Here is a 15296-nt window from a genome sequence, read left to right as displayed (position 1 = left end):
ACAAGAGTATGAGGCAGTACCTGGAGGATGAAGGAATTGAAACAGTTAAATGGCCTTCACCATCCCCTGACTTAAACCCAATAGAACATCTCTGGGACATTATGTTTCTTTCCATTAAGCACCTCCAGGTTGCTCCTCAGACGGTACAACAGCTCAGGGATGTTCTCACACAGATCTGGGAGGAAATGCCACAAGACACCATCCGTCGTCTCATTAGGAGCATGCCGCCACGTTGTCAAGCGTCCATACAAGCTGGTGGGGGCCACACAAGATACTGAAAAGCATTTTGAGTTGTAGAAATTAAGTTTTGGGAAAAATGGACTATATATATATATGAATTTAACTATTTTAAGTTAAATGGATACTGAACTATTTAGATATCAAAACAGCCAACAGGCTTTATTTCTAAGTGTGTATTCAGACTGGACACATTTGGTCCACTTAAAGTGAACCAGTTTGATTCACCCAATAATGTGGAATAAAGTTGCAGACCTCTTTTCTAGGCTGTAAAAATATACGGCAACTTTAGCCTTAAACTAATCAGCACCACGTTTCTGTATGAAGCTCCGCCCCCTTGCTCACTTCCACACCTGTCTGCTGTGTTTGCAGCTACGTGATGATGATGCCGTTTAAGCGGCAGGCCCTGGTGGAGTTCGACAGCGTGGAGAGCGCAGAGCGCTGCGTGACCGGCGGAGGCCGAGAGCCAGTCTACATCGCGGACCAGCAGGCCTTCTTCAACTTCTCCACCAGCCAGAGGATCACCAGACCCACCAACGCAGACGACCCCACCAGCAAAAACAAAGTCCTGCTGCTGTCCATCCAGAACCCGCTGTACCCCATCACTACTGTGAGTGCAGAACCTCCAGCTCTGCTCTAGAAACATTCATTTACATGTCTACTTGAATTATTTGAGGGAAAATATTCTATTTCTCAAGCTTGACAGCATTCACACAACAGTGATTCTCCTGCACTTTTCCGTAATTTTTTTGGCATGTGAAAACTCAATCACACATTCAGCGATTTCAGAAATCTTGGTATCTAAATGTTGTTCTGGACGTTACTGCTTGTACTTTTGGTATATATAAACTTTATAGTTTTTGAAATATTGAGCAAAATATGCTCCATAGGAAATGAATGAGAAATCTTTCAAATACTTTGTGCACTTTGAAGCTTGTGAAATTTTGCTTACTTTCTGCAGAGACAGCTTTCAAACTTTAAATAATTCAGCAACTACTGGCTTTTCTTTGGGTAATTTAAAATTCAGCTTTTATTTTAGCAACATGCTAGCTGTTTTTACATATATATATGTATATATATGTTAGACAATTTTCAATTTTTTAGGCTAGTTTGGAGTTCAGCAAAAATTATAATAAGGCGCAAAAATATTAGCCAAATTAGACATTTTTCCAGATTTTTAGGCTAATTTGGAATTTAGCTAATATTTTACCTTGCAGAAATTTTAGACACTTTTCTTGCAACGAGTGTTTTCTTACTTTCTTAAGTTTTTGCAGTGTGCTTGAAACAAACTTACTGTGAGTCAGATTTGATTTTTTTTTTTTAACAGTGTGGTTGGTCTCTGTGTTTCTTACAGGATGTGTTGTACACCGTCTGCAACCCCGTTGGTAACGTCCTTCGCATCGTCATCTTTAAGCGCAACGGCATTCAGGCCATGGTGGAATATCCTGACAGTTTATCTGCATTTGTTGATGCATGGCGAGAAATTCTGTTGGTTCTACAGATTTAATGCAACACGATGATGGTAATGAAGAGGAGGAGGAGGAAGAGTCAGGCTGCCTGCACTGACTGTCAGTGTCGGATCAAATTTAGACCCAGCAGAGCTGACTCTCGCTCCCCTGTGGTTTGTGTATGTCTTGTGTCTTTCCTTTGTTAGTTGTGTCTTGTGAGTCATCCTTAACCAGCTTGTTAACATTTGAGTCGGTGGAGGACGCTCAGAAGGCCAAGCTGGCCCTGAACGGCGCCGATATTTACTCTGGCTGCTGCACGCTGAAGATCGAATATGCTCGGGTAAACACACACACACACAAATATATATAGACATTCTCTAACAAACACACACTCAGGTGCACGCACACACATGCATCCTCATTCTCATGCCCACGCACACACACCCACCCAGAGGTGCTGTGCTCTGTCGCCCCCTGCAGCCCAACAGACTGAACGTCGTCCGCAACGACAACACCAGCTGGGATTACACCAAACCCTTCCTCCTGCACCGAGGTAGGACAGCCCCCTCCAGCTCTGCTGATGCACACACTGACACACACACAGGCAAACACACACATGCATGCACCGTTGACTGTATATGAGAACTGGAGTGTGATGTCACACATAAAAAATGGTTTACTTCTGGCTCCAACCAAATGAAATCAATTCAGTCAATTTTTCCCGATACGAATGTCGCCATGTTGGAACCAGACGTCGTTAGTAAGCAGTGATTGGTCCGAGTCAGTCTGAGTCAACATTTCTATGGCAACCACTCTGGCCAATCAGGAGTGAGCTTGTTGGAAGTCCACACTTGTATCACTTAAAATAAGGACTTCACAAAATCTGTCAATCAAACATGGGGGCCAGCAGGCTCCACCTACTTTTATTGAGGCTTCTGATTCATCAGTTTGTAACTTGAACTACAGAAAAAAACATTTTAAAAAAGAGGATTATCAAGAACATATTTAAAAAAAATTATCAAAGCAAGAATAATTGTTCTGACAAATAGAATGACTGAGTAACAGCTTTTTATTTCTCTAAAGAAGTCTACGGGATTTTGGCTTTTTGGAGCTGGAGGTACTTCCTGTTTTGAATCCCAGAGGGGGAGGAGTCACTTTTTCCAGTTCTCATATAGTCAATGGCAAGCACATAAACACATATACGAATACACACAAGGACAAACACACATGGACACACAAGTCCACAATCATTACAGAAGGGACCATTTGTGTTTTAAAATTCAATGAATGAATTAACTTTATCTATATAGCACTTTACAACTCCTTTCCGTGTACCAAAGTGCTTCATAATAAAAGGAGGAAGTTAAAAAAATAGACAAATTAAGAACAAAATTCCAAAAATTACAGAAGCAGTCTGCAGTAAAATACATAAAAGTTAAATAAGAATAAAATAAAATGCCACCAACTACTGAGCGTTAAAAGCCGTTCTAAAAAGTGCGTTTTAAAAAACATTTAGAACTGTCTAGGTCTGACCTCATGAGAATTTCACTTTAATATCAAGAAGATATTAAAGGGAGTTTCACAAGAAACTAAAGAGGAAACACTGATGTCATTAAAGTCTAATGGGGAAGTTTTTTCATCAAACTACTTCAAAATAATTAAGTGAGGAAGTGAAGAAATTGATTGATAAAACATGAGATTATTATAATGCACTTAATTGAACAGATGTTTTATTTTACAATTGTTTGATTCAACTTTAATTTGGAGAAATTTCCTTATAAATCCTCACATGTGATAAAAGAGTTCCACTTGAATGCAGTTCAGATCATTTGGCTTCAGTGAATAAACATGAACTGAGCTGTAATCTGTTATCTCCAGGAGTTTAAAATTGACTGGAATTATTGTTTATTTAGTGAAAAAAAACTTGTTTTCTAATGCATCATAAATAAACTTATCTCATTTTTATACTCTATTTCATTTGCTGTTGTAGCATCTATTGGGACACAGAGCAGATTACTCATTTTGTTGCTGCACGGTGGTGTAGTGGTTAGCACATTATCACTAAGAGCGAGGGGATCCTGGTTCGATTTCCGGCTGTGTCCGTTCTCTGTGGAGTTAGCGTGTTCTTCCCATGCAATGGTGGGTTTTCTGGAAACTCCTGCTTTCTCCCACAATCCAAAAGCAATCTTCTTGGGTTCATTGGTATCTCTAAATTGTCCCTAGGTGTGAGTGTGAAGCTACGTCCTCACTGCCCTCTGCACGAGCGTTCAAATAACCACTCACGATGAAAGATTTATGTAAAGGCAGATAAATGCTCGGTTCAGGCTTCTGTATTAAAAACTGTCACATTCACTCCTCATGCACATTTTTAAGATTGTTTTTGGGCTTCATTGAGTTTTGACCAATCAGGGACTTGGATTTGGTGGTGATGTAGTGACTTCAGTCGCAGAAGTACCAACTGTTTGAGAACTGATCACGGAGGAGAATTGAATAATTGCCCTTTCCAGTGTTGCCAGATTGGAAGGTTTTGATTATGGATTTCTGGGAAAAATTGCTTTGTGTAGGTGGACATAATTTGGGCGGGTTTGGCAGTTTTTAGATCGAGTAATTTTTGGTTTCTGTGTGTATTTTTTATTTATTTATTTCTAGGGAATGGTGGTTTTTAGATTTCTTTTAGGCAGGAAAACTGTGACTATCTGGCAACGATGTTTGTCTCTAGCCAAAATTCTGACACGAAGTATTTCAAATATTTGAAAAGAGATGTAAAAACAAAAAAAATCTGGAGCAAGATCCACCAGATGTGCACGAACATACCCAGTATGAATGTAGTGAATGTAGTGAATGTGATAAATACATGGAGGGATGAAGGGAGGGAGGGATGGATGGATGGATGAATGGACGGACTAATAAAGACATGGAGGGATGGATGGATGGATGAATGGACGGACTAATAAAGACATGGAGGGATGGGTGGATGGAGTGATACATGGATGGATGGATGGATGGACATATGGATAAATACATGAATGGATTGATGGATGATGGATGGACAGATGGATAAATACATGAATGGATTGATGGATGATGGATGGACAGATGGATAAATACATGAATGGATGGATGGATGGATGATGGAGAGACTAATAAAGACATGGAGGGATGGGTGGATGGAGTGATACATGGCTGGAGGGAGGGATGGATGGATGGATGGATGGATGATGGATGATGGACGGACTAATAAAGACATGGAGGGATGGGTGGATGGATGGAGTGATACATGGATGGAGGGAGGGATGGATGGATGAATACATGGATGGATGGATGATGGACAGACTAATAAATACATGGATGGATGGATGGATGGATTGAGGGAGGGACGGAGGGATGGATGGATGGATGGATGGATAGATGGATGGATAAATACATGGATGGATGATAGATGGATGGATGGATGGAGGGATGGATGGATAAATACATGGATGGATGGATGGATGGATGATGGACAGACTAATAAATACATGGAGGGATGGGTGGATGGATGGAGTGATACATGGATGGAGGGAGGGATGGATGGATGAATACATGGATGGATGGATGATGGACAGACTAATAAATACATGGATGGATGGATGGATGGATTGAGGGAGGGACGGAGGGATGGATGGATGGATGGATGGATAGATGGATGGATAAATACATGGATGGATGATAGATGGATGGATGGATGGAGGGATGGATGGATAAATACATGGATGGATGGATGGATGGATGATGGACAGACTAATAAATACATGGAGGGATGGGTGGATGGATGGAGTGATACATGGATGGAGGGAGGGATGGATGGATGAATACATGGATGGATGGATGATGGACAGACTAATAAATACATGGATGGATGGATGGATGGATTGAGGGAGGGACGGAGGGATGGATGGATGGATGGATGGATAGATGGATGGATAAATACATGGATGGATGATAGATGGATGGATGGATGGAGGGATGGATGGATAAATACATGGATGGATGGATGGATGGATGGATAGATAAATACATGGATGAATGGATGGATAAATACATGGATGGATGGATGGATGGACGGATGGACGGATGGATAAATACATGGATGGATGATGGATGGATGAGTCTTCCAGCTGCTTCCTTAAACACTTGAAAGGCTTTAAGATCCGTCTTGAATAATGTAATTTTTTATCGTTTACTGACTAAATACTTCATAAAACTAAAGAAACAATACAGTTTAAAGCTAAATAAATCCCTTAAACCCTTCAGACGGACATCATTCCTTCAGCCGCGCTAACACATGCAGCGCTAACAGAAGAAGGAGAGTGTCGACGTCGGGTGTTCATTTACTCACATCCATTTAGATTATCATACAACAGAAGAGTTCTCACTTCCCTCTGGCAGAGCTGGCAGTTTCTCTACTTTGGCTATAGATCAAATATCCCATCTAATCCATTCTTCCAAGGAGTTTTTTTTTTTTTTTAAGTTGGACAAAATGTGCAGCATAATTAAAAAACTGAAATCCAGTGAGTAGGTGTTTTACTGAATGGTTTCAAAAGTAAAGGGTGTGGTTGCAGCTAATGTGTGATAAAACTTGTCTGGGTAAATTAACCCAAACTGGTGACTTTGTTCTCATCCTTTCTGTGCCTGAGATTTCCTTTGTGACTCCTGAGGGTCAGTGAGATATTTTTGGATGATTGTCGTGGTGTGAGGTAACTAGGTTTAGGTCAAGGTTAGTAATTGCTGGTTAGGGCCCGTTTCTGGTCTCAGAAACAAGACCTCGAATGTGTTCAGTGTCCATCTGAAACAGCTGCTGACACACAGTCCTGGTTGTGACAGCGCCACAGGCTGTCCCCTTCCTGTCAGCTCGGATCTGCCTTCAATCTCTGCACTAATGTGTGTTACAGAGCGGGGCAAAGGAAGGCAGCGCCAAGCAATCCTAGGAGAGCATCCGTCCAATGGCTATGGTACTACTCGTCTGTCTGCTTTTGTATCTGTCTGTCCTATCATCCTGTCTTGTCTGTATCTCTCAAATTGACCTTTTCATTGGATCGTGTGTTTGTGTGTCTGCAGGCCCACACTGCCCCCTGCTGCCTCTGCCTGCAAACAGCAGGTACAGACGGAGCAGCGAGCAGGTCCAGGACATGATCTCCTACCCGCCGCTCCTCCCAAAGACCTTCCCTTCCACCTCCTCTTCCTCACTGTTGGGCTCCAGCTCCGTCGCCATGGTGAGCGGCCTCCACCCCTCCAAGATGAACTGCAGCCGCATCTTCAACCTGTTCTGTCTCTATGGCAACGTTGAGAAGGTGTGTGGAGACGTGGGTAACATGAATGTATTTATCTGTACAGCTTTTGGATTCAAGTCTCACTCCAACCGTACTTATTTCTGTTGTAAAATTGTTCCTCGTTGTCTTTTAATTGTAACTATGCAGTTTTAGCAAAAATCAAAATTACTGTCATTTTTTTAAGAGATATCTCAGATTAGAAATTCACCACGGGGTTGTGGGCGCAGAAGTGCCAACACCATACTTTTGTTTACGTTAACTTACAGCTCCTCACAAGCCCAAGCTAACGTTAGCGTAGCAAAGAAAACAGTATCAGTGCTACGCAGCTGTATAGATGGCAGCTCAGACCAGGAATGAAGACGTTATTGGATCTATTTGTCTGCAAGTGAAGGATTTAGGACTGGAGACTTTGACCCCGCCCATGGCAGTGGCTCCATCAGAAACCTGAGCTTTTTCAAACCACTGGTTTTCATCTGCTCCAACACGATTTGAATAAAAGAATATTTAGAAACACAGTTTAATCTTCAATCTTTTTATAAATGTCCTGCATTCATAGAAAATGCACCAATAACATGTGAAAGTCCCCGTATGACATTTTTTTTTTTTACTATGATTATGAAGTTTTTAACCAAAATTCCACAACCTAAATATCTAAAAAAGCCAGTTTTCATGTTGATCTGAAGCCTCCGTTTCCAAAATCTCCTCTGAGGGGGCGTGGCTTTTGAGGCTCCGCCCCTGATCCCCCCGGTTTTCTGATTATCAAAGCTCTGTGTCTCACTAGCCTAAATCTGCACCACTGCTACATAAAAATGTCCAGTCGTATGGTTCTGATCCGGATGTCAGCTGGACGAGGAAGTGAAGATCTTCATGGACAGAACTTCCTCCAAAATCCTGATTCTTTCTCCTTCCAGTTCACCAAAGACTCTTTTAGCTAATTCTCCAATGTTTATTGACTGTGATCAATACATTCAATCATTGGTTTCTCAGAGTTCTTGATAAAATAATCAAAGCTAACATCAAAATGCTCTTTCATTGATTTACAATCCTTTCCAACTGCGGTCAAATGAGCCGCCGTTCACATTTCCGTGGTCACATCAAGAAGCTCCGTGGAGTCTGGTGGAGATTTTCCAGCGTTCTCAGTCCTGCTACCGTAAGTATTGGATGAAACTCACACCAAAAATCCAGTGATGCTGATTTGACCACAGAAATGTGAACGGCGGCTCATTTGACTGCAGTCAATGTGAAGATACCATCTTCTCTTCTCCAGAACCTGAACTAGACACTAGGAACAGATGAGGGTTTAGTGCATGTGCAGCAGAGCTGTTGATGGAAAGAAGATCATTCATTCAAACAGAGTCTGTCCAAGACAGTTTGATTGATTTAAAAGGAGAAATACTCGGAAATGCAAAAACTAAATGATTTATTATTACATTTGTTCTGTTTCTTAAGAAAAATGCCACACAGACATGTTTTAATCTAAAAAAACTGGAATTTTTGTGAGTGGATCTTTAATAAAACATAACAATTGAGTGTTCATGAATCAGTTTGGGCATAGTTTTAAACAAATCTATACATAAACATTACAGAATACTGGGGCAGGATCGCCCAGTCCTGATCCTCTGGTGGACTCGTACCCACTTCCTGTTGGAAAACAGGAAGTGGGTACGAGTCTACTGTTGGTAACCAACAGGAAGTGGGTTCAGCCAGTCAACTTATGGGATCTCCTGATACAGTTTGTCAGCAGCACTCACCAGGAAATGTGGTCAGTGGAAAATGATTACAACTAACGTCAAACAAAGCAGGTTTAAGTTGAGCAAAGTTCCCAAACACAAAACGAGGAACTTTGTTTTGCTGTTATATTAAACAGTATTATAAAGTAAGTATCACCTCCTTCTTGTTTTAAGGGATTCTTCTCCAGATGTTGTTGCCCACATATTGTTTCATCTCATCATTTCTTACAACAGTTCCACCCTCAGAGGAAGTTTTACGATCATCAAAAAGCAACATTTCAAAGCGGATGTGTTTGTGTTGACAGGTAAAGTTCATGAAGAGCGTTCCGGGAACAGCTTTGGTGGAGATGGGTGACGAGTACGCTGTGGACCGAGCAGTGACTCATCTCAATGGTATCAAGGTGTTTGGCAAGAAGCTCAACGTCTGGTAAGAACATCTAACCACAGGGCTGCCCGTCACATGAGTCCGGAAAGTCTTGAATGTCTTATCTGCAGATTCAAATCCCTTTTTGCTGAGGTCACTGTTCAAAGTGTTGCGTCTTAGCAGTCAGAATGTCCTCAAATATGCAAATCAGATTAAACCTGCTGAAGAAACATGTGTGGAGTCAGCAGAGATTCCTGATAAAACCTCCAGTTTCCATTATCAGTTTAACATATTTGTCTGAAGATATTTAAAGTCTCACTCCAACTATGTATTTTTATTGTAATTAAAATAATCTTTTATTATGATTATGTAGTTTTCAGCTTAAATACAAAAGCCTGTGTCAATAGAAATTCACCTCTGAGTTGAGGGCAGGACTATTGACGTGGAAGTAAGCCTCCTCTGATATCCCATGATCCCTTTGTTTACATTCTCTCTACACTTCCTCACAAACCCAAACTAATATTAGCAGAGCAACATAAACGGCGAGCATTTTTTGAGCCAGATGTCAGCAGAAGAAAATGAAGACGTTAATGGATCTATTTGTCTGCAAGTTGATGCATCAGAATGGGAGTGGACTTTGTCCCAGACATCTCAGTTGAAAATATAAGCTCTTACAAACAATATATATTTTATATCTTCTCCTGATCCATCATGATTTGAATGAAGAAATATTCAGAAACACAGTTTTAATCTCAAATTATTTTATAAATGTTCTTATTATGTGAAAAATGCCACAAGAAGATGTTAAAACACAAACATAAGACCAGAATTCAAGTGACACCATCAAGGGAAAAAAAGTGATTAAAAAATGTGTTTTATAGCATAGTCATACTTATAAGAGCACTGGGAATGATTTTAAAGTGGATCAAAATATCATCGGAAAGGGTTTTTAAAAGTGAATTATTACTATTAAGAGATCCACTGCTTTTGATTAGTTAGTCATAGTTTTGTATGACTGTTTTTTATCCTTCTTTAACTGCTTATTATTCAGTCTCCATATTCAGTGAAGGTGGGATGCAGTGATTCCCTTTGCCCATGATTCATTTCTAACTTCCATTTTTTGGGTCACTTTTTTTTGGTACGATAATGTGTTAAAATTGTTTAAAAAAATCATAAAAATGTTTTTTTAAATTTGCCTTTAAGATAGCAACAATGAAGACAAACATTTCAGCTGGCTCATAATGAGCAATGTAATACAACAAATAATCAATCTTTAAATTTAGCACATTTGTTTGACACTTTGACCTTAAACATACTGGTCTGCAGTAGGGATGCTACAATTCAGTTTCCAAATGATTCAGTTTAATTCTATAACATACAGTTTAAACCAAGGACTGTGGTTTCTCTGTCTTCGCTTGTTTGTTTTTTTTTTTATTTTTATTCTGTCTTCTTGAATTTCAGTGACCTTCAAAATAAAAGCTTCCTGTTTTTTTGACAACAATTTTATCTTATTGTAACATTCTGAAAACAATAAATGAATTGTTGTAAACAGCAGGAAAATTCAATTATGAAAAATAAGTAAAATCAACTTTATTTTTGATTTGGGCTGCCATGATTAGTCGACTAATCGATGACTAATTGACTATTAAATTTGTCGGTGACTAATTTAATAGTCAATTAGTCATTACTTTATATTATATGGAGTTAAAGTGTAGTAAAGTTGAAAGTTATAATGCCATTATGCTAGATTTTTGGACTATTTTGACATTTATTAAGGTTTTTAGGCTATTTTGAAGTAAATATTTTGAAGTTAATATTTCAACTATATGCTAACTATTTTGGCTAATTTAGGAGTATTTAAGTTTAGGCTATTTTGGAGTTTAGCTATATTTCAGCTGCATGCTAGCTATTTTGGCTAATTTAGGATTTTTTTTTCAACTTTTTAGGCTAATTTGGCATTTAACTAATATTTTAGCTGACTATCAGCTTCAGCGTTTTCAGCTATTTGCATCAACATTTTTAGCTATCAGCACTAGCATCTTCAACGGCCAAATTCAGCTTACAGCATTCACACTAGTATTATCACAGGTAATGCTATATATCTAGTTTTTAGTTAGTTTAAAGCTAATGATGGTTAAGATGTGTGCTTTACATCTAGTTTGCACATTAAATAATCATTTGAGGCACCACTATTTGTGATTAATTTTCCCAGTGTTGGTTGGTGATGCCCAAACATGGATGAAAGCCCATTTTCGATGCTTTTTGAAGGCTTTTGTGGCTTTGTCCTCCTCAGCGTGTCCAAGCAGCAGGCTGTGATTCCCAGCCAGGTGTTTGAGCTGGCCGACTGCAGCAGCAGCTATCAGGATTTCAGTCTGACCAGAAACAACCGCTTCAGCAGCGCGCACAGCAGCAGGAACATCATCCAGCCGCCCGCCGCCGTGCTGCACTTCTACAACGGCCCGCCCACTCTCACTCAGCACCAGCTGCTCAAAGTAAGCTCACAACCTGCAGGACATTATTTGTTTGGTCTTTTTTTTTCTTTAGCTTGTGATCAATGTACTACAAGTAAGCCAAATCTCTGCCATCCACAGCTCTGCTCTGAACACAACGTCCCGTCCTTCATCAAGTTCAAGGTCTTTGATGCCAAACGTGAGTCAGAAAAAAACGTCTTTCTTAGTCTTTCTTCTGTCTTTGCCGTTTCTTGACTCTCTTGCTCCATCTCTGCAGCCAGCTCAAAGACTCTCTCTGGCCTGCTGGAGTTTGACAGTAAAACTGAAGCCATCGAAGCGCTGACCGTCCTCAATCACCATCAGATCAGGATACCCGGTGAGCCGCTCACTACCTGATAAAAACCACGACGGAAACTTCCATTTTCATTTTTGGAGTTTTTCTCCACTTCTTTATGCCTGACAGTTGAACCTTTTCTCTGACCTGCAGGCATATCCAACCCCTTCACCCTGAAACTCTGCTTCTCCACGTCATCCCATCTGTGACCTGGAAACAAAGATGGCCGCCTCCGACGTGAAACCTTGCAGGATGCACCGAAAACTACGTTTGTTGATATAAAGAAGAAAAAAAAACTGAGAAGGACAGACGAGAAAATGTTCCCTCATTTTGAATGGATGTGCATGTTTGGGTCAGAGGAAGATCTTTAAATAATTGCAGTAAACTTGATAGACAGCTTTTATTTTAGAAAATTCTACTTTGTGTTTACAGTGAATTATATAAATCTAACACAATGAAGGAAATGGATATTTTCTTTAAAGTAAATGCAACTTAATGACTTTTTTTCTTGAAAAAAATCACAATAATTATATACTAGAAATACAAAACACCTTACAAAACAGATTTCTTGCGATTATAATAATATAAACAATTAAATGTGTGTTAGAAACTGCATACCTTATATCATCTACACACTCTTAAGATAATATTTGATTAATTTTCTGAATGAATTCTACAAAAAGCTCAATAAATGTTCCTTCTATTAGAAGTTAGCTTTGCTCCGCCCACCGCCTGGTTCCAAAACACGTTTAACGAGCAATTACTGGAAGAACACGCTCATGTGAATGCCAACTTTTTAAACTCAAACTAGCTGAAGTTCACACCGTCAATCACATCATTATGCAGTTTTATGTTCTTAAGAATACATCCGAAATCAAGTTGACTCTGAGCTCCAGGAGATCAGCACATGTTCTTATGTGAAACCAGCCAGAACTGGTTTGACAAAACCTCTTTAAAGTCCTTAGAAGATGTTAACGGGCAAAGAAACTGAATTAAACCTGCTTATAGGCAGCCATTCTATTCAATTTGGGCCTTTTTGTGTTTTGCTTCAATACTGAAATCCATCAAAATACAAGAAAATAGAAGAATTTAGATCCATAATTCTAAAAAAAATAATCAGAACTAAAGCAGGTGATCAGCATATATAATTTTTAAATTTGAGATTAAAATATATATACATTTTTCTTTATTTAAGAAGGACCGATTTAATCTTTAACCATTTAAAATAATATTTTCTTTACGTAATGAACTTTGTTAATATTCTTTGTTTACAAAATATCATTCAGTTACAGTACCTCACTGATCTTTTATGTTTACAAACTCCAGAGATTTCCCCATTTGGATTCAATTAGAACAAAGGATTCATATTCTGTCTGATTACACAAACACTCACACACAAAATGTCTTTACTTCACCTTTTTTATTTTTTAAAAGGCACAAAAAACTGACAACTTAAGGGCATAATTATCCAAGAAGAGTAGACGAATAGACGAGCTTTTGATAAGATATTATGCGCTTTCTAACTCTATCAAACTAAATGTTAGGACATATTGTAGAGTTTAATGTAAATAGTATAACAGAGTTAACAGGTAAATGCTTCCACTTGCAGTCACTTCACCTCTGACTTGTTTTTGTATTTTCTTTTCAAAATGAACTCTAGATGTTGATGATTTGGGCTTTGTGCGATTGTTGTTTCGAGTGTGTTTTGCTGGTTGTGTTAGCGATGCTGCATCACAGCAAGAGTTTGAATCTTTCTGTCTAAAGTTTACATGTTTATTCTTTGCCTGCACGGTACGAAAGCTTTTTTTTATTTTTGAGTATTTAAAAATAAATGTGTAAATGTAGGTATTTTATTGTTTATATGCAGACTCAAATGGCTCAGTGATTATTCTAATGTGTCTTTATTTATTGAGGTTTTGAGTTGAGGCTGGAAGAAGGGAAGAAAAGGATATAATTGTAGTTCTGCTTCAGTTGTTTTAATCAAATGCAAAAAATATGTTTGTTTTCTTTATAAATGCTTATTTGAAATAGAAGGTAAAGCCGCCTGTCTTTTTTTTTTTTTTACATAGAAGCTAAATTATTGTTATGTGTAGTAAAACACTGGACTAGTTATAAAATATTGATTCAAAGGTTTTTTGTTTTTTTATTTTATTTTTTTGTGTGTGGTTTAATTGTGACTTAAAATCCCCAAACTTCTGTTCTCCTTTTTTTTATTGTGGTATTTTCAGTCAAACAAGAGATATTCTGTGGATTTGTATTGCAATAATAGTTACTTCAAACTATTTTAGTTATTGCTTTTGGTATTTTATCATTTTACTGACAGATTTTTATGTTTCTCAAAACAAAGAAAAACTTTGTCACCTGTTTGTTATTTTGTCTCACAGTTTGCAATAAGTCTTTCTTACATTCTCGTGGTAGTTCTGTTCATGTAAATTCTATTACAAATTTATTTTTATGTGACAGTGGACTAGAAATGTTTTCTCTTTAAACAGACATGCAGTTGTTCTGTCGATGTGACCCATCTGGCCCTCCTCTACTATCCCGTGCAGTTTCTGGGACATCAAAGCGAAAAAAGAAAAAAAAAGACCATCTGATCCGAACAAGACAGAAAAAACATGTTAATTCAGGGAGATTAACTTAACAATAAAACCACAATACCACTAAAACAGTGGAGGGGGAGTCATGATACGGGCCTTTGAGCATAAAACCGCTTAAATAAAAGCTATTACTTAAGTTAAAGTGTAGTAAAATAAAAAAACAGATATGGGTCAACAATATGACAGGATGTTGTAAAACAAAGTTCACAGTTTATATTTCATTGATCATAAAGGCTTTTATAAAATGATCAAATCAAATTTATTGGGTATTAAACACATTTTGGAACAATGTTTGGAAAATTTATGATGACTTGTACGGACCAGATGATTTTTTTTCGGCAAATTTTTTGTGTGCAAAATAAAAGAAATTTCCTCCTTTATGACGTCATGATTCAATATTGTATTTATTAACCAAGTACAATTCACTTCAGTGCACTTTACATGCAAAGGTTGTAGTATTGACTGTATATCAGAAGTGGACTCCTTGGTGTTCCTAACAGGAAGTGGCTCCAAGAAGTCAAAATCTCATAGACTTCTATAAAGAAATAAACATTTTTACTCGTCATTCTATTGGTCAGAATAACCATTCTTGCTCTGATAATTTTTTTTAAATATGTTCTTGATAATCCTCATTTTTCTATATATTTTTTTTCTGTAATTGAAGTTATAAACTGACCAATCAAATGCCTCCCGGCCTCCATGTCTGACGTTTACCAAGTGGTAAAAGTGTGGATTTCTAACAAGCTCATTCCTGAATGGCCAGAGTGGTAACCATAGAAACGTTTCAGACTAAATCGGATACCTTACTGACAATGTCTGGTTCCAAC

The 15296-nt window shown here is 38.4% G+C and overlaps 1 protein-coding gene across 1 annotated transcript in view; it reads left to right on the top strand.

Annotated features, from left to right (window-relative positions):
* LOC112157284 (heterogeneous nuclear ribonucleoprotein L-like) overlaps positions 1-14486 on the top strand; it is a 29967-nt gene extending 15481 nt beyond the window's left edge. The window contains exons 3-13 of the mRNA XM_024289952.2: positions 610-847; positions 1592-1677; positions 1929-2025; positions 2166-2238; positions 6617-6676; positions 6783-7015; positions 9030-9151; positions 11382-11580; positions 11680-11737; positions 11816-11914; positions 12026-14486. Of these exons, the coding sequence (XP_024145720.1) occupies positions 610-847; positions 1592-1677; positions 1929-2025; positions 2166-2238; positions 6617-6676; positions 6783-7015; positions 9030-9151; positions 11382-11580; positions 11680-11737; positions 11816-11914; positions 12026-12081 (1321 nt within the window). The 3' untranslated portion in view covers positions 12082-14486. The remainder of the gene's footprint in view (positions 1-609; positions 848-1591; positions 1678-1928; positions 2026-2165; positions 2239-6616; positions 6677-6782; positions 7016-9029; positions 9152-11381; positions 11581-11679; positions 11738-11815; positions 11915-12025) is intronic.
* Positions 14487-15296: the final 810 nt, after the last annotated feature.

The sequence above is a fragment of the Oryzias melastigma genome, linkage group LG1, assembly GCF_002922805.2.
Source record: "Oryzias melastigma strain HK-1 linkage group LG1, ASM292280v2, whole genome shotgun sequence".
NCBI classification, from domain to species: domain Eukaryota; kingdom Metazoa; phylum Chordata; class Actinopteri; order Beloniformes; family Adrianichthyidae; genus Oryzias; species Oryzias melastigma.
Note: the sequence above shows the minus strand (reverse complement) of the source record. Positions and strands in the feature narration are given on the sequence as shown.